The sequence below is a fragment of the Notolabrus celidotus genome, chromosome 17 (assembly GCF_009762535.1).
Source record: "Notolabrus celidotus isolate fNotCel1 chromosome 17, fNotCel1.pri, whole genome shotgun sequence".
Taxonomy (NCBI): Eukaryota; Metazoa; Chordata; class Actinopteri; order Labriformes; family Labridae; genus Notolabrus; species Notolabrus celidotus.
This window is the reverse complement of record NC_048288.1, coordinates 14,186,973-14,203,662: the sequence shown is the minus strand read 5'-3', so window position 1 is coordinate 14,203,662 and position 16,690 is coordinate 14,186,973. Positions and strand designations below refer to the sequence as shown.

At 39.9% G+C, this 16,690-nt stretch overlaps 1 protein-coding gene across 4 annotated transcripts in view; it reads left to right on the top strand.

Annotated features, from left to right (window-relative positions):
- arhgef4 (Rho guanine nucleotide exchange factor (GEF) 4) overlaps positions 1-16,253 on the top strand; it is a 113,450-nt gene extending 97,197 nt beyond the window's left edge. For all 4 annotated transcript variants that reach the window (XM_034706438.1, XM_034706437.1, XM_034706436.1 and 1 more), the window contains 9 exons: positions 7,083-7,262; positions 7,520-7,720; positions 8,239-8,418; positions 8,621-8,853; positions 9,649-9,778; positions 9,894-10,025; positions 10,369-10,612; positions 11,549-11,626; positions 14,809-16,253. In XM_034706438.1, coding sequence (XP_034562329.1) covers positions 7,083-7,262; positions 7,520-7,720; positions 8,239-8,418; positions 8,621-8,853; positions 9,649-9,778; positions 9,894-10,025; positions 10,369-10,612; positions 11,549-11,626; positions 14,809-14,966 — 1,536 coding nt within the window. In that variant the 3' untranslated portion in view covers positions 14,967-16,253. The remainder of the gene's footprint in view (positions 1-7,082; positions 7,263-7,519; positions 7,721-8,238; positions 8,419-8,620; positions 8,854-9,648; positions 9,779-9,893; positions 10,026-10,368; positions 10,613-11,548; positions 11,627-14,808) is intronic.
- Positions 16,254-16,690: the final 437 nt, after the last annotated feature.

Sequence of the window (16,690 nt, the reverse complement as noted above, 5' to 3'; positions counted from 1 at the left end):
TCTGACAAGGCATTGTTAATATTAATATGATTCAGTTCTTGACATTGGTGAACAAGATGTCAGGTGGTACATGCAGACTCTTTCTTCAATGTTGAGACACAGCTGGAACATTCAGTTCTAATGTTTATTAATCTGTCTGTGAACTTGGCCCTGAACAAAATTTCAACCTGTCTCTTCTGTTTAAGAAACCTCTCATAAAAGAAAAACACCTTGGGATATTTAAAGACATGACTGCACCTATTTTTAATGTTAAGCTATTGTTCTTAACAACTTTGAAGATGTCATCATCAGGAGAACAAACAACCTGAGAACCAAAGACAGAGCATGAAGTCAGAGAAGCTGCTGAAAAAGAAAGGATAGCACAGGCTATCATTTAAACTTTAATTTAATGTTGAGTTATTGCGTCTGTAAAATGCTCTTTTTACTTTATTTTTTCATTTTCAACTTCTCTTAAATGTCAGATTATTCAGTTAATTGCTTATTATTGTAGATGTAAAAAATGCAATACACACATCCGTACATGTACACACACATACACACAAATTATTTTTTCAGACCTAGTGGTCTGATGATAATTCTTCATGGTATCCACCAAATCCCCTCCCTCTCTCCATCTCTCCTCCTAACAACCAGCCCCCCCTCACCCTACTCTCCTACCAACCGGTTGCTATGGCCCTGCCTCAGCTACTCTGGTATCCAGGATACGGTGACACATTCTACATCCTGATTGGCTGCCAGCTATGCAAGGGTGGGTACACAAAAAAAGGAAGGGCAGGAGTGGGGAAAAAAAGAAAAGAAGGAGATCCTGGTAGTTAGATGGATGGCTGAGGCAGCACAGCTCCAGGCAGAGCATTGAGCACCATTTTAGCAGGAGCTGTTAACAGAGAGAGTAGGTGGGTAGAAACGGAGAGACAGAATAGAAAGAAAACAGGCCAGGAAGAACCAGTGGCTAAATGGTTTTGGATGTAGAAAATGACTGAGCGCATGTAGGCTGGAGTGAGAAAGGAACGAGCTGAGGAGGGATAAAAAGAAGAGGAAGGAAGACAAGGAGGCATGAGCATGAATGGGAGACGTGCAGCATCCTGTCCTTGGTCTTTTGTGCTGACATCCTGACCAAGGAGAGCAAGGAATCGGAAAATAAAGAATAAGCTGCTGAAGATAAAAAGAAGAAAGAGAGGGGAGGTGCGTATTTCTCAAAGAGGAGAAAGCGAGTGAAGGAGGACGAGGGGGATGCTCAGCACGTAACACACAAATAGCCTCACAGCGCATAGATTTTCTCACACGCTGACACAGATCGGCACCCAGCCTCCACTGGCAGGCCGGGCCAACGCTGGGCAAAGTGGCAGGAGAGGCAGAGGAGGCGACCGCTGGAGCCGAGCGGAGGAGGAGAGCAACACTAGGCGACAGCGACGGAGAAAGTCAAGGAGGAGGACGAGTTGACGCTGTGTGGTGTGGAGGCTCAGCACTGAGGGAAAGGCGACGGGGGAGGGGCAGCAGTGCTGAGGAGGAAGAGGAGGCCAGGGGACTGATGGCTCGTGGCAGCGGCTCAGGAAGGTGGAGCAGGCAGAGGGTGGGATTCTTTCATTCCGTGCTGCGCTGCAACCTCCCCCCAGAGACCCAAAAGGTGGTAGTGTTCCTCATCATGATGCTGCTTATTATCATTAACGTGGTGCTCATGTTCCTGTTGGCCTTTCAGTAGAGCAACCCCACGGACCACCACTTTCTCACACAAACACACACACACACACACACACACACAAAAACATACTCATAAACACAAGCTCATACATGAAAGACAAAAAACAGACAAACTGAAAGACAAAGGAACCAAGGATCAGAGGAGGACTTCCCTGCTCATGAGAGGGACTGCTGTGATTGATGGGTGTCCAACATGGCAGCAGCAGAACACAGGTACTTCCAGGAGGAGGGTGGGGGGGCATCATGTGGTGTGAGGTGGTGAATACACTTCTGTTATTTGAAACATTTCATTCAAAACAGATTTTTCTTCTAAAGGCAGGGTTCATTCGATTGTAGGAAACATAAATCTAATATTGATGACCACAGCAAATGATTTAGGTTTGATTTTTCACAGCTTTGAAATATATCTCTGTATATCAAGTCTCAATCAATACAGCAGTGGTAACAGAATTCAGATGATATGACTTGCAAAACAAGGAAAGTGCTGTTCAGTAAAAGTGTCTACAAATATCAGACTAATGGAAGTAGCCTTTGTCTGAATACTTTCTGGCTCCTCTACCCTGTTTGTGGCTTTCAGCTCTATATCTTTAACAAATGATACTTAACATGTGAGTGGTTTGAGGGGCTTCACTAAGTGTGAGTCAAATTACACTACATTGTGTTTGTGAATGTAGTATGTGGTTGTTTTGGACACACAACTTTTGTTTGGGAGGTTGGGCATTGGAGATTTGTTCAATCTGACAAAAGTTTAGAGTATCACAAACATCACATCCTCTACAGCAGAAAGGCAAAATCTTCCTCAGAAACAGTGTCCTGTGGCACCATGGATTACCCATGAAATAGTTGATTTCTTTCATATGGAGCATATCTCTGGTGTAAAGTCACATGTTAAATTACATTTTCATTTGGGTAAACAAACCACTTACAAGCAGGAATAGTACAACAGAATGCTTCCAGGTGATGTAACACACTCTGCAGCGACCTTGTTACAGTTACAGGGCTCTTAGATAACCTGGGCTGATTGTGTTTTGAACAAACAGTAGCAGAACTTGTCAGTTTCAGCAGCACTTAGTAGTCTGGGTTAATTTGTGTTGACACTTCCTGTCCATTTGAAAATCTCAACCTGTTTGTCAGTGATGTGATCTGTACCTCCCTTGTCAGCTAACGGTTTCTGTCTTTTTAGAAGCTATTGTTCCAGAGTGCTCTGGCACTTTTACATTATCTGCGCACTAGCTGCTGTTGATAAATTGCTAATGTGTCTGCTGTTTGCAGTTTGTAAAAGTTAACATAGCTGACTCCTACAGGCCAAGGATACAGCATATAAAGTGTTTAATGTCAAAGACCAGGCAGAACTTAAAAATACCGTCAATGTGATTACGTCAACTGTGTTGGTAATGGAAGTGCTGATGGTGTTAGCCATGCATATTAAATGTATTCAATGAAACAAGTTTTATGTATGAAAACCTACACAATGTTCATTTACAGAGCAATGTCAGATATCACATTACTAAATGGCAACTTTTTCCAGTTTGACTGCAACCTTTTATTTGAAGCAGGCTTATATTAACAACAGTAGTTTACTCCCTCTGAAGTTTCTTATTTTGTAGCAGAAGTATAAATCAGGCTTAGATGTATACTCTCTGAATCCTGCTAAAGCAAAGCAAAACTTTCCTCCATTTTTTCACTCCTATGATCCAGTAAAATTGAATACACTTTGGCAACATCAGAGTCATGTCGTCTCTGTGTGAATGAAACCACAGTTTTTCCTAGAGAACAGAAACTGAAAGCACCTAAGTTGTGAGACTGACATAACCTTAATGGTGTACTGATGGAATAAGTGCTGTGGAAACACAGTACATAGTATTTGGTGAGATGTCTGTAGTTTTGTGTTGTTGCTTTTCAACATTGACTGAAATTGAATGATGCTAGCTAAACATTTACAGTGGTATTCTCAAAATTACACTGGGCATAGTACCAAATTATGGGTGTCATACAGCCAGATGTTTTTCAAATAGGGTTGCATGAACACCTGGTAAAAACACATTAGATTTGTGTTATATACACTGTTAGGCAACTTGTTTCATTGTTACAAAAAATACAATGAAACGACGAGTTCCAAATTGGCAACTAGGCTAGCAACGGTGATTTAACATTAAATGTTGAACATTTAAGTAATAGTTTGTTTGACATATCTTTGTCTAACTGTGTGTCTCAAAACTGTCCGCCTTCTTAATGTGATAAGCTAAAGGTATCTGGACTATGTTTCTGTGGTTATGGTTGTTGCCTCTTAGCATTATCTTTTTTGTTAGCTTTTCACAGATTGAAATGTACACACTTTCCTTTTTCTCCTACGATACAAGGCTGCAGAAAAAAACTCATTGTACTCTGTGTTCTCTCAGTCTGTTCTGCTACCCTGCACAGTATTGTCTCACATTGGGACGCTTGTATTGTGTTGTCAATTATTTATTTGTTTACAAGGAGCTTTTTGAGAGCATCCCTTCTATATCAGTTGCATTTGCATAATTGAAAAATTAAATAAACATGCTTTACCAAATCATTGAGCAATATCCACATTAGGCCCTTTGTGAAAGGTTTTACATTTGTATCAGCTGTGAGCAGATTAACCAGAGGGATGTTCCTCTGTTTTCAATTTACTGACAGATTGCCCTCCTGAGGTGAAATTACTTCAAAGCGTCAACAAAAGCAAGCCGCCTTTGCCACAGATTAAACTAATGTTAATCTAAAATAATTTAGGAGCTCCTAACATGCATCCAACTGTCAGTCTAAAATAAATCCAAACAACGTTTTCATTTTATTTGGAGTTGCATCGTCTTTGATATTAACATTTCCCTTTAACATTCTGCCAAAGTAGAGAAAACATTACACCCAATGTGTCTACTCTCTCCAAAGGACCAGACACTACTGGGTGATGAATGCTGTTTGTTTTCCCCAGTATGTGGACTCGCCTCCTCTTTTGCAATACCAAAGAATTCTGCAGTTGCATGGAGATATAGGCCGATGCACCACTGTGTTAACTTATTTAACAAAATTAAACATTTATTCATGTGAAATCTTTGAAATCATGACTCGCAACACGCAGATGTAAATTAGCCTTAAGCTAACTCTGGTACAATGAATTAAGTGATAACATTTATGTTCAATATTGCACATGGTCCCTTTAAATATAAAACAATCATCTAAAAAAATAATTGCATTTCATAGATTTATAGAACTGCAAAGACCACGCATGAGACAAGGCTGATGACACCCTGCTCAGCTGCTCATTTTGCAAGTTCAAGGGAAAAGGTTACAGAGACAGAGCTGCGTATGTGTGACAGTGTGTCGGTGTGTGTGTATGTACCTTAATGCCGGTCTGGTAGTGACCGGTTCTTTGAGCACTGTCTTGTAGCTCAACCTGTTGTCATGAGGAAGAAGCTGTTTACTATCATAACATTTAATTATTAGATATTGTGGTGTCATGTAGTCAAAGAAGAATCTGGAGATAAAAACAGCAGAAAGGCAAGATGGTGTGGGTGTGTTGCTTAGCAACAGCCACATTGTCTGTTTCCCTCATTGCCATGATGTATTGGTAGTGCTAAGAAAATGAAAGGACTTGTTCCGTAACAGCACTAGTAAGGTAGAGTGAACAGCAGGCTTTTTTTCCCCTGCTATCTCTAAAAAAGACTAGCTTGCAGAGAGGAGGGATTGTGGGCTGATGAGCTCCAGCAAGATTTGTGCGGCCTCTGCAGGAATGAGAGGCTAAGCAGCATAATGGATACCCTCTGTGGAGCCAGGGGCCATGTTGACGCAGTGAAATTGGTGGTGTGTACGAGGCAGTGTGAAATATGACCACTGCAGTGTCTCCATCAATAGCACTGGCTCCATCTCTTTCCTGGTCTCACTCTGTGTCTGCCTCTCTCTCTCCCTTTCGGCCTCTTTCATCTAGTGTGTCTTACTGTACTTCCACCTTTGCATCTCATTGATCTCACATTCAGCAGCATCCAGTGCTCAGTAGCCTATATAAAGGCTGATATATTTGCGAAGCACATACTGCACAGATGCATTTTAAAGTACGACTGATTTAATCATGTGTCTGCCTCTGATCTCACGACATCAAAACAGACTGTCTCCCTTTTTTGCCGTTAGTGGGCCGACTGATATTGATAGCAAGATTGTGCAGACTGAATGTTTTATTTCTGTAGCTTAAGGAAGAACTTCTGTCTTTGTATCTTCCAGAGAGGACTGGAAGTGGAAAAGGTTTGTACCAGAAGTTATGCTAATTTGGAGCATGTAATATTTCCTTATGCAATATCCATTGGGAGTGCAACTGTGTGCTTTTTAAAGCACCAAATTAATTCATCATTGTCACATAATTATTAATGAAAGGTTTTTCAGCATCTTCATCCTCTTCTTTTAATCTCTCTCTTGCTCTCTCATTGTTTTTAGAATAACTAGGCACGAGTTAGGTAGAAGAAATATCTTTCACTTGTATTTGGATTTAGTACATCTGTTCAAGACTCACTGAAAATACTGACATCCTAAACATGACTATTAAAATAATGAACAACAAAACAACATGTACTAATTTGTAAAAAGGATGGCTTGTAATGACAAGCTGAATCTAAAGCTCACCTCAACTATCCAGACCTTCTTATAGAGTTTCAGCTCATATCAGGCTACTTGGCCTGCACAATAATAGACGCAGTTACAGAGTAGCTGGTGAATACGGGTTATTAGAGCCATATATTTCCTAGAGATGAAAAACAATATTAGCATATAATGTTAGATTGAAAATGCAAACCTCATTGTAGAAAAAGAATGGTCAGAAACAATAAAGCAGGCTACCCTGACTTTCACGATCTAGCATTGGTCACGCCCTGAAAAACACAACATGTTCTACTTTCCTGTAATGCTGCAAACTAGAGTCTCTATGCTCCCTCGCTACAAAAAGAAAACTATGGTTGTTACATTAGACTTGACCAAGCACTCCAAAAGTCACACATGACATACTGTTCTGCTTTGCACAACAAGGTCTCGACAACTTTTGAATTGATGGTCATGAAATCAGGCTTTGCCGTTCACGTTTGGATGCATCGTTACATACTTGGTGATCATATTGCTTTAAAAGTACCACCATCATTTAGAGTAAATGACTTAAGAATGCTTATTTTTCATGTTGAACGTTTCTTCTGCATCACAGCACACTTTCCTCAACCAAGTTAGCATCATGAAAAGCAAGAATTAGCTCAAAGCACCTTTATGCTTGAATACAGCCTTGCTGAAATAAGTGCAGTGTGGTGAAGAAATCCAGCATCACATATGAGGTTTACCAATGCTCGTTGTGACTTTTGAATTTTACAATCTGTGTCCCTTCCTCTCAACAGCTGATCAGCGATGGCAGCGTGGTGTATGCTGAGGCCCTCTGGGACCATGTCACCATGGACGACCAAGAGCTGGGCTTCAAGGCTGGTGATGTCATTGAAGTAGTTGATGCCACTAACAAAGAGTGGTGGTGGGGTCGCATCATGGACAGTGAGGGCTGGTTCCCTGCCAGCTTTGTGCGGGTAAGACACACTGTCTATGGCTCTTGAAACACACCCCAGATTATTACAGAATAATGTTTAAACAGAACTCTTTGATTAAAAACTGCAGCTTTGTTACTCTTATTATTTCAATGACTGAGATGTAATCTAGTTACAATTAAAACATAGAACATTTCAGTTCATATTCATTAATTCTTATAAAAATAGAGAATCAACAAATAAGAGTTGTGTTGGATCCAATAAGAGTTCTTATTTTAAGTCACCTGTGTCCTCCTCAGCTGCGTGTTAACCAAGATGAGCCCATGGAGGAGTATCTGGCCCAGCTGGAGGAGGCTCAAACAGGGCAGGAGGACCGGGCAGGTCTGGGCTTGTTGCTGGGACCTGGTTTACCCTGCAAGGAGCAAATGAGGACCAATGTCATCAATGAGATCATGAGCACAGAGAGAGATTACATCAAGCACCTGAAAGACATCTGTGAGGTCTGGATTAGTTTCTGAAACAACATCATGTCGTCCACTCTACACAATGTTTTAATCTTTGTCATGTGAAGTACTCTGTTCTTAATGATTATGTGAATTATTACTTCCTGGGTAATGACAATGTTAAAAATATGATTTGTTTAGTTTTCACATTTCATGTTATGAAAAGAAGGCTTCAATTCACATAACTCAACATGTAATAATGATCAGTAAACAGTACACAGCTTAGTTTCCCATGTGCCAGAGTGTTACAGTTGTTATGGCTACAAATTACATCAGGTGCATTCACACTTGCACTTTGGATTGGAATTCTTATTAAACACTGAACAATAGAGTTATGTAACTTGGAGCATGAACAAGACAACATCCTAAGTCCTGGCTCGGCTGGGGCTCAGCTGGCTCACTGATCTGCTTGTAGGGTTACCTTGAATATAAGAAGTGTTCAATGGCACATTATTGGCATCCTTTATGAATGCCTGAATGTATTTATTTATTGTGTATGCCTCTGTTTTCCTCAGGGCTATATCAAACAGTGCCGCAAAAGGACAGACATGTTTAATGAGGAGCAGCTTCGCACCATCTTTGGCAATATTGAAGAGATCTATCGATTCCAGAGAAAGTTCCTGAAAGGTCTAGAGAAGAAATTCAACAAGGAGCAACCCCACGTCAGTGAGATCGGCTGCTGCTTCCTAGAACATGTGAGCTGGGTCACCAAATCTTAACATCCATCATTTTCATTTTAACAGCTTGGATTAAAAGAACTCACAAAAAACACTTATATTTCAAAGTTAAATTTTTAAGAAGGTGTTACTTTTTTTCAACATTTCAACTCTGGACTATATATACCACCTAAGTACTTTACCTGCTTTTAACCTGGTTCCTGTTCCCTTTCACGTGCAGCAAACAGATTTCCAGATCTATTCAGAGTACTGCAACAACCACCCCAATGCCTGCGTCCAGCTCTCTAAGGTCATGAAGGTCAACAAGTATGTGTTCTTCTTCGAGGCCTGTCGGCTGCTTCAGAAGATGATCGACATTTCCTTAGATGGATTTCTGCTCACCCCAGTTCAGAAGATCTGCAAGTACCCACTACAGCTGGCTGAGCTGCTCAAATACACCAACCCTCAGCACAGGTGACTACAAAATGGTTAAAAACATTAAAAAATGTTCTTATTTTAAAATCAACTAAATGTCTCTTCAGAAAGGCTAGCTCTCATTGCTCAACATTAGATATGACTAAAAAGAGATACCATGAACCTGTCAGACTGTCAAAATATTAATATCTGGTTATTAGTAGTCTGCAAAAAAAATGAAGTGCTTTTAAGTGTCATGAATTGCTGTATGGAATTTCATATAGGAAGATTGTTTTTAAGATCCACCAATCAACATTTGCGCTGTACTGAGTGTATTTTGCCAGTGTACACCAGAACAGTGTATGAGTGTTTGGGTCAGAATGAATTTGAGCACAGCAATATACACAACACATCAGTGTTTGTGATAATGAAAATAAATGGTACCCATGCAGTGCAGCACTGAGGGCTCTTTATTGTGCCCGGGATCCACAAATAAGCTTCCCCAAACCGGCAACAGTGAGAAGTTCAACGTCAAATTAAGAATCACTATTCCAATTTAATCAATAAGTCATAGTCAAATTGCATCCTGTTGATGGTGTGGCCCAAGAATGTTTATTTGCCATAGATTTTCTGTCTTGAAAAATGAACTGTGTGGTCAGTCCTATCAGGAAGGCCACTACTGGAAACACTGCTTCTAATATTATTAATAATTGATTGGACTTACTGTTCCCATGGAAAGTTTCCAACTTGGAAAATTCCCAGAATTTTGCAACCGTACTTACTGTATATAGTGCTTTCTAGATACTCAAAGAGCCTTTATTTAGTGTCAATTCTGTGTGATTGTCTCATTTTTAGGGACTACAAAGATGTGGAAGCAGCCTTAAATGCCATGAAGAATGTGGCCAGACTTATCAACGAGAGGAAACGGCGCCTTGAGAACATCGACAAGATCGCTCAGTGGCAGAGCTCCATAGAGGACTGGGAGGTAAAGCATCCTTGCTAAAACAGCTGAAATGCTGCTCAGTGCAATAGAAATATGGCTGGGTAGCACATAACTGTCTCGTGTGTGTGTGTGTGTGTGTGTGCTTTGATCCACACAGGGTGAAGATGTCCTGAGTAGGAGCTCTGATCTCATCTTTTCGGGAGAGTTGACCAAGCTGTCTCAGCCTCAAGCTAAGAGTCAACAGAGAATGTTCTTCCTCTTTGACCATCAGATGGTGTACTGCAAAAAGGTGCCTTTAAGCACTCTGCGCTTTATTTTACACTGTGTTCATTTATATTAGTGTGCTGGAAGATTCTTAAAGGTTGGGGGAAAGGGAAGTTACTCTGACGGTGCATGTACGTTCATAATGTCACATAGTAGCCTTTTACAGGGTTGTTCGGTACAGCCATCTCAACTGGTCTCCTACTGGTTACGGGATCTGTACAATAAGATAAAATAGGATCATCCTATCTGTGCCAAGAAACAGCATTTTTCAAACATCCACTAATGACTGATCTTCTTGTTCTGCAACCTTAGCTCATGTACGCTTTAAAAGGATTCTTGGCTGAGTTTGTCATGCTTACAACCCGCAGGATCTCTTGCGCCGGGATATGCTGTACTATAAGGGTCGGATGGATATGGACCACATGGAGGTGATAGATGTGGAAGATGGAAAGGAGAAGTATTTTAACATCAGTGTGAAGAATGCCCTGAAGCTACGGTCTCTGGCTAGTGACGAGGTCCATCTTCTGTGTGCCAAAAAACCCGAACAGAAACAACGCTGGCTCCGAGCGTTCACCGATGAAAGGCTTCAAGTCCAGCATGACCGTGAGACAGGTCAGATTACCTCCACATGTCATGTTCATAACTCAAAGAAAAGGTGTAGAGTTTGTCCTTTTTGTCAAAGGAACTGTTTGGTAATGAGAAAATACTGGGAGATTTTTTTTACTCAAAGATGTCATCGGTGTCATCACAACTTACTCCTTTCTGTGAGGCATCTGGGAGTGGACTCATTCATTTCTGGACTTACCAATAACATGTGATTTGCTACATTTATTTGTGCTTCCAAAGTCTGGTAGCAATCTCCATACGAGCAAGGGAATATTTTCTATACTACAAAAATATAGTCAAAATAATTTTAAATCACGCCTAACAGAAGAAAAGTAAAATTCTTGCATGTCTTTGAATCTGTCTCCGAATCTGCCTCTGAATGCTCTTCCTCAGCAACTGAATGAGGAAGAGACTGAATTGAGTTTTCAGATTCAATTTACTGAGTTACATCTCAAATACATCTTTCAACTGAATTTAAAAAACTGTTTGACTTCTGAGAGCTGAACTTGATTAATGAGAACACAATGTGGAGATAAAAAAGAAAAAAAATTCTCAGAGAAATGTAATCCAATTTCAGAATATTACATTACAAATCATGAATTAATCCAGTTTATCCACTCTTCTGATACTGTCAGGAGCAGCTGTGCCTCAGTTCATGCAACATGCTCCACAGCTGTTAATAAAAGTGCATGTTTCTATATCAAACATGAAAGAGTTACTGTGTTCTTAGTTTTAGAACACACTACCTTTCCTACTACTAAACAATGGGACGACCCTGAATCTCTCATGTTCTCCTTGTCAGGTGTTGTGGATATGGATATGTAAAAAACGAGTATAATACTCTAAAGCTGCTGATTTTGGACACTTTTGAAAACCATTATTCAGGTGGCTACATTTTCTGTTTTTGTCTGTTTCTCTAAAATGTGTTTTTCCTTTTCTCAGGCTTTTCTCTCACAGAGGTCCAGAAGAAACAGGCCATGCTGAATGCCTGCAAAAGCCATCCGGCTGGGAAACCCAAAGGTATGCAGATTGTAGTAGTTTAACATATAGGTGCTCATCACTAAAGGCCCTCTTTACAACTGGTGCTAGCATGACTCCAGAGGGAAGTGGTCACAAGTGGACAGCTCTGAGTATGAATGTCCATGCAACCAAGGCGCCTATAGGACGGGTTGAGATCTGTTCACTCAACTCAACTTTATTTATAACACCTTTCATACACAAAAGCATGCAGCCCAAGGTGAAATATCTTCACCGTCTTCAAACAGTTCAAAATGCAGCAGCTCGTCTTTCAACATGAGCTAAATAATGTTCCCACATCACCCCCATTTTAGCTCATCTACACTGGCTGTCTGTTGATTTTAGGATTGATTTTAAGATTATTTTATTGACTTTTAAAGCACTACATGGACTTGCCCCTCTTTATATCTCTGAGCTTTTATCCCCCTACAAACCTAGTCACAGTCTTGAGATCCTCTGGCAGTGCTCTGTTAGCTGTTCCAAGGACCCGACTGAAAACCAAATGGGACAGGGCGTTTTCAGTCAGAGCTCCTACACTCTGGAACAGCCTGCCAGAGGAGATCAGACTTGCAGAGTCAGTCCCTCATTTTATGTCATTACTCAAGACACATTCTTACAGGAAAGCTTTTATTGTGTGATTTTATATAATGTTAGCTCTGATTTAAGGGTCTGTTTTATAAGTTTGTAGGGTTTTTGAGCTTTTATTTCATTTTATTTTGAATCCCTTCATTTTGCTTATCACTTCTTGTTTTCATTACCCACTGTAAAGCACTTTGTTACTTGTATTGAAAAGTGCTATATAAATAAGTATTATATAAATCAAAACCAGTTAAATTTGAATTAAAAAATAAAAAAATACCCAAAAATGAAACCAATGTGAAGTCAATAAAAACTTTGACTAAACCCTTAAATCACTCTGAGTTAAAACCAGATTTAAAAGGCAGGTCTTAAGTTTCCTGTTAAAACACAGAGAGAGCTTGCTGTTTTAACGTCCAAATGCAGTTTCAGAGTTTTGGTTCATAAAAACAGAAAGCTCTCTCTCTGGTGTTTGTGCGGGACATTTAAAAGGGAACTGCTCTACAACTCACACAACATTTCAAAGGCAGACTGAGCCACTTACTGTATAGCTCACTCTGTATCCACTGCCTGTTCCAAGGTCTGTCATGTCTCTAAACAAGGAAACAGTGGCATGTAGTGACAAATCTAATACTTCTTTGCTGTTTCTCATAAAACACTCCTAGTTTTTTTCAGAGGCCCAGATGGAGCCTGAAGGCAGGTGAGGGAGGCGACCCATGACTAGTTCATTGTGGTTTATGAGAATGCAGGGCAGTGAGGGTACACATGTTTTATAATAAGAGGAGCTGGAAACTCATCCGTCTGCTCACTGCATTCACTACGAGAAGAGGCCCAGCCATTTGAACAATGCATCGATTCACCACGGGAAGTTGTTGTGACAAGGTCCCTTTTGTCAATTTTCATACAGTAAACTCCCACCGTCCCTCTCTATCTTTGTCTCTCTCTCTCTTTCTCTGCTGCTGCTCTTCATTACATCGCTTCTTGTAATCAAAATGATGTGCATGCATATTTGCACCAGACAAATGTCAACTGCAGTCCTTAAAGCTGTCCTCTTGTGATGAGCTTTCTATTGACTGGAGACTATACTTTGTTGAATACATTTGTTTATAATCAAAGCTTCTTTTTTTAAAACCTTGTCTCAGGAAAAATAATATTATAGTAATAGATCATTTTAAGTCCCAGCACAATATAGTTCTCAAGATTTCTTTCTTTCTGGGCTTGGACATAAGCCATCTTCTTATGTATAATACATAACCACTGTTCAATAATTCATAGCGCAATGCTTTTTATTGAAATAGTGTGACCTGTATTCCTGAAAAACCTCACACAGAGGCTCAAGAAAGGTTTGACTGGTACTAAAAATACTCCTTCTTCAAAATAGAACAGCAGAGTTATTTATAAAGATCGCCACAAAATATCAACGAAACACAGATCTTGAAAAATACAGATCAGCTTTTGTGTTACTTCTTCTTTGCTGATCTTTGATTCTTGTTAAGCTGCTTTCAAATATAACTCAACATCTATCTGTAAATGTCTGTATATTCAAAGATTCCAGTGGGGGAGAACGGGGTTGGTTGTCACAGTTTTTTACTGTTTTGATGATTGCTCATCATCAAAACATCTCTCAATAGTCATTCCTACATTAAATTGAAGCTTAAGGTGTTGGCTTGAAATGTGTATCCCTCTCATTTTCTCTGGGGTTGGTCGTCACACACTTGGTTGGTTGTCACAATGTTATTTCAATGGGAAAAATCTTTTAAAAAAGGCAAGAAGGCAGAACTAAATTTGAAAGTTTAATTGCACTGACAAGTGATAGGCCTACATAACTTAATGCATTTTAACATAAAATGAGCAAGGAACATGAACAGGAAACACATCTTTAGGCCAGCCTATATAACAACATAAAGAACAAAACAAATAGGCCGTACAATAACGGCCTACTCAACTAGGCTACATGCAGTCACTGTCTGAGTTACAGTGATGGCAAATGTAGGGTCTGCACACTCCAGCTCATTTCACCATGCATGATTTTGCCAACATAGGGGTTGGTTGTTACATGTGACGACCAACCCCAAAGAGAATGTGACGACCAACCCCAACTGGAATTTTTTGCTAGCATCAAGGCTAACAACCATCTAACAATTAGGTAGTTGGCTAATAAAACTCTAAACTGCAGCTTTCCCCTCACACTTTGTAAGGGTAACACTTGTTTTGTTCTAAACCCATCGTTTAAAAGCCTAGAAGAAAAATACTGAGGAGCTGAATATTTACAATTTGACATGAAAAACACAAAAAGTCCTCTCACCTGAAGTTCAGCTGTCTTACTCCAGAGAAGACTATGTAGGTGAGCTCTGATCCTAATTCTGGAAATGTCCATACCCCAATTTGAGAGACAGTGCCTTCTGGTGGCGAGATATAACGAGTGTGCCAACCAACCCGTGTGACAACCAACCCCGTTCTCCCCTACATGATAGGTCTTGAATATGAACCATTGTAAGACATAGTTAGGTGTGACTGATTTTAGTCTTTGTGTGACTAAAAGACAGAAGCAGGCAACATTTCTGTCACACTTCATGATGCTTATATTCTGTTCATGTCTTCCTCTTTAGCGGTGACCAGACCCTACTACGACTTCCTCCTGCGACAGAAACACCCCTCTCTCCCCACTGCTTTGCCCCAGCAGCAGGTCTTCATGCTGGCGGAGCCCAAGCGCAAAACCTCTACTTTCTGGCATAACATTGGTAGACTGACACCCTTCAAGAAGTAAAAGAAAAGAAGAAAACAGATGGAAGGGAAGAGAAATGCAGTGGGAGAGGGAACAGAGGAGGAGAAAGAGAAGAGCTCTCTGCTCGTGCCTGAATAGACCCTTTTTAATTCTTCCTCTCCTTTCTTTCATACTCCTAACATTGCCCTAATTGACATACTGATTTATTGTATAGATGAGGATGATTATGATATAAGATTATTTTTGAAAGCACTTTATAGGTTGGTTAACAATCAGATTTAAGTATGGTCTCCTGGAGACTCGGAGTGAAAAAGGGAGAGTGGACTAAACCTACTACTTCTTTACCTTCAATCAAGCGCCAATTGGTACTAATGCTACTACTGTACTGCTGCGAGTGAACGTGGGACAACTGACTGTTTCACTGAAAATGTTGGCTGTCTACAAAACTGCTTCATTTATTTTCACTGTGTAATTGTTCATTTTTGACGGATGCCAAGTGCTCACAGTGCCCAAGTGTTTGTTTTTTTAATATTTGTTTCTTTTATGTCTACTATTTAAAAAAGGTCAAATGGGGGTTGTATCTTGTGTGTCTACATTGGGGAAAAACTGAAGAGTGTATGGGGGATTACAAGTTTCCTGTGCTTTACTCTTTGCTACTTTTTCATTTGAGTCCAATTTCTGCTGATCTTGGAGTGTTTTATGATCTCCATTGGCCGGATTCTCATTGTGTATGTCTGGTGCATTTGTGACATTGTGCACATGATAAAAGTCATTAAATGCAGCCAAAAGAAAGCTCAATGTCCAAAATTAGGAACTTTTCCTTCCAACAAACAGCAGAAACCCACACACTCCAGCAACACATTCCTCGAGTCTGATCCTTGACTCCTCCTTACAACTACCACGTCAGCGAGGTAATCAAACAAGCAGTTTTTCCTTTTCCTTTTTTTTTTAAGTGCCATTTAAAGTGTGTCAATGATGATTTACAATGACGTGCATGGATGTGATGAAAAAATACTGTGAAGAATATTTTTTTATCTCCGAAGAACCCTGCTATATTTAGCTAGATTAAGGAACTGAGGTTTTCATTGTGCTACTAGGCTGACAACATTAACTACACACTGATATTCTTTGATCTACCTGTACTTCTGATATCCAGTATTCCTGCTCAGTGTATCTGGTCTTCATTATAATCACATTTCAGATCAATGCGGCCCAGTGATATTGCTCTGTAAGTGCATTCAGTGAAATGTACTCCTTTCACTTTTATGTTCAAGTGTTTTTGCTTCTGACGATACGGAATATTAAACATTCCTAAGCTGACAAAATGTGGACACTAGTGGGGATGGTTATTTTTTTCTGACTGAAAGAATGAGGGCAGGTTATTAGACTCTAGAAAATTAAACACCAAATGAGCAAGCATTGTGATATGAAATATAATTGCCCTGTTATCTTCAGGGCTAGACTTAAAATGTATTTAGATAATTGTGCAAAATCAAAAATTTTGACAACCTTTTTCATGTCCAATTTAAGTTTTAAAACTACTTCTGAGCACAGCAAAGTAATATGAAAAACTTGTGATCGAGGTTGATTTCTGATTTCTGATCAATGTAAGGATGCAGGCTCCAGCTTTAGGCATAAAGTTACACACCTAACACTGTTAAGATAATTAATATGGTCACTTTTACATCACAGGAAGCCTTTTAGAACCCCAAAATGTAGTATTTTAGCTGGAGGTATGCTGATTTTCTGGAGCAATGACCATGCAT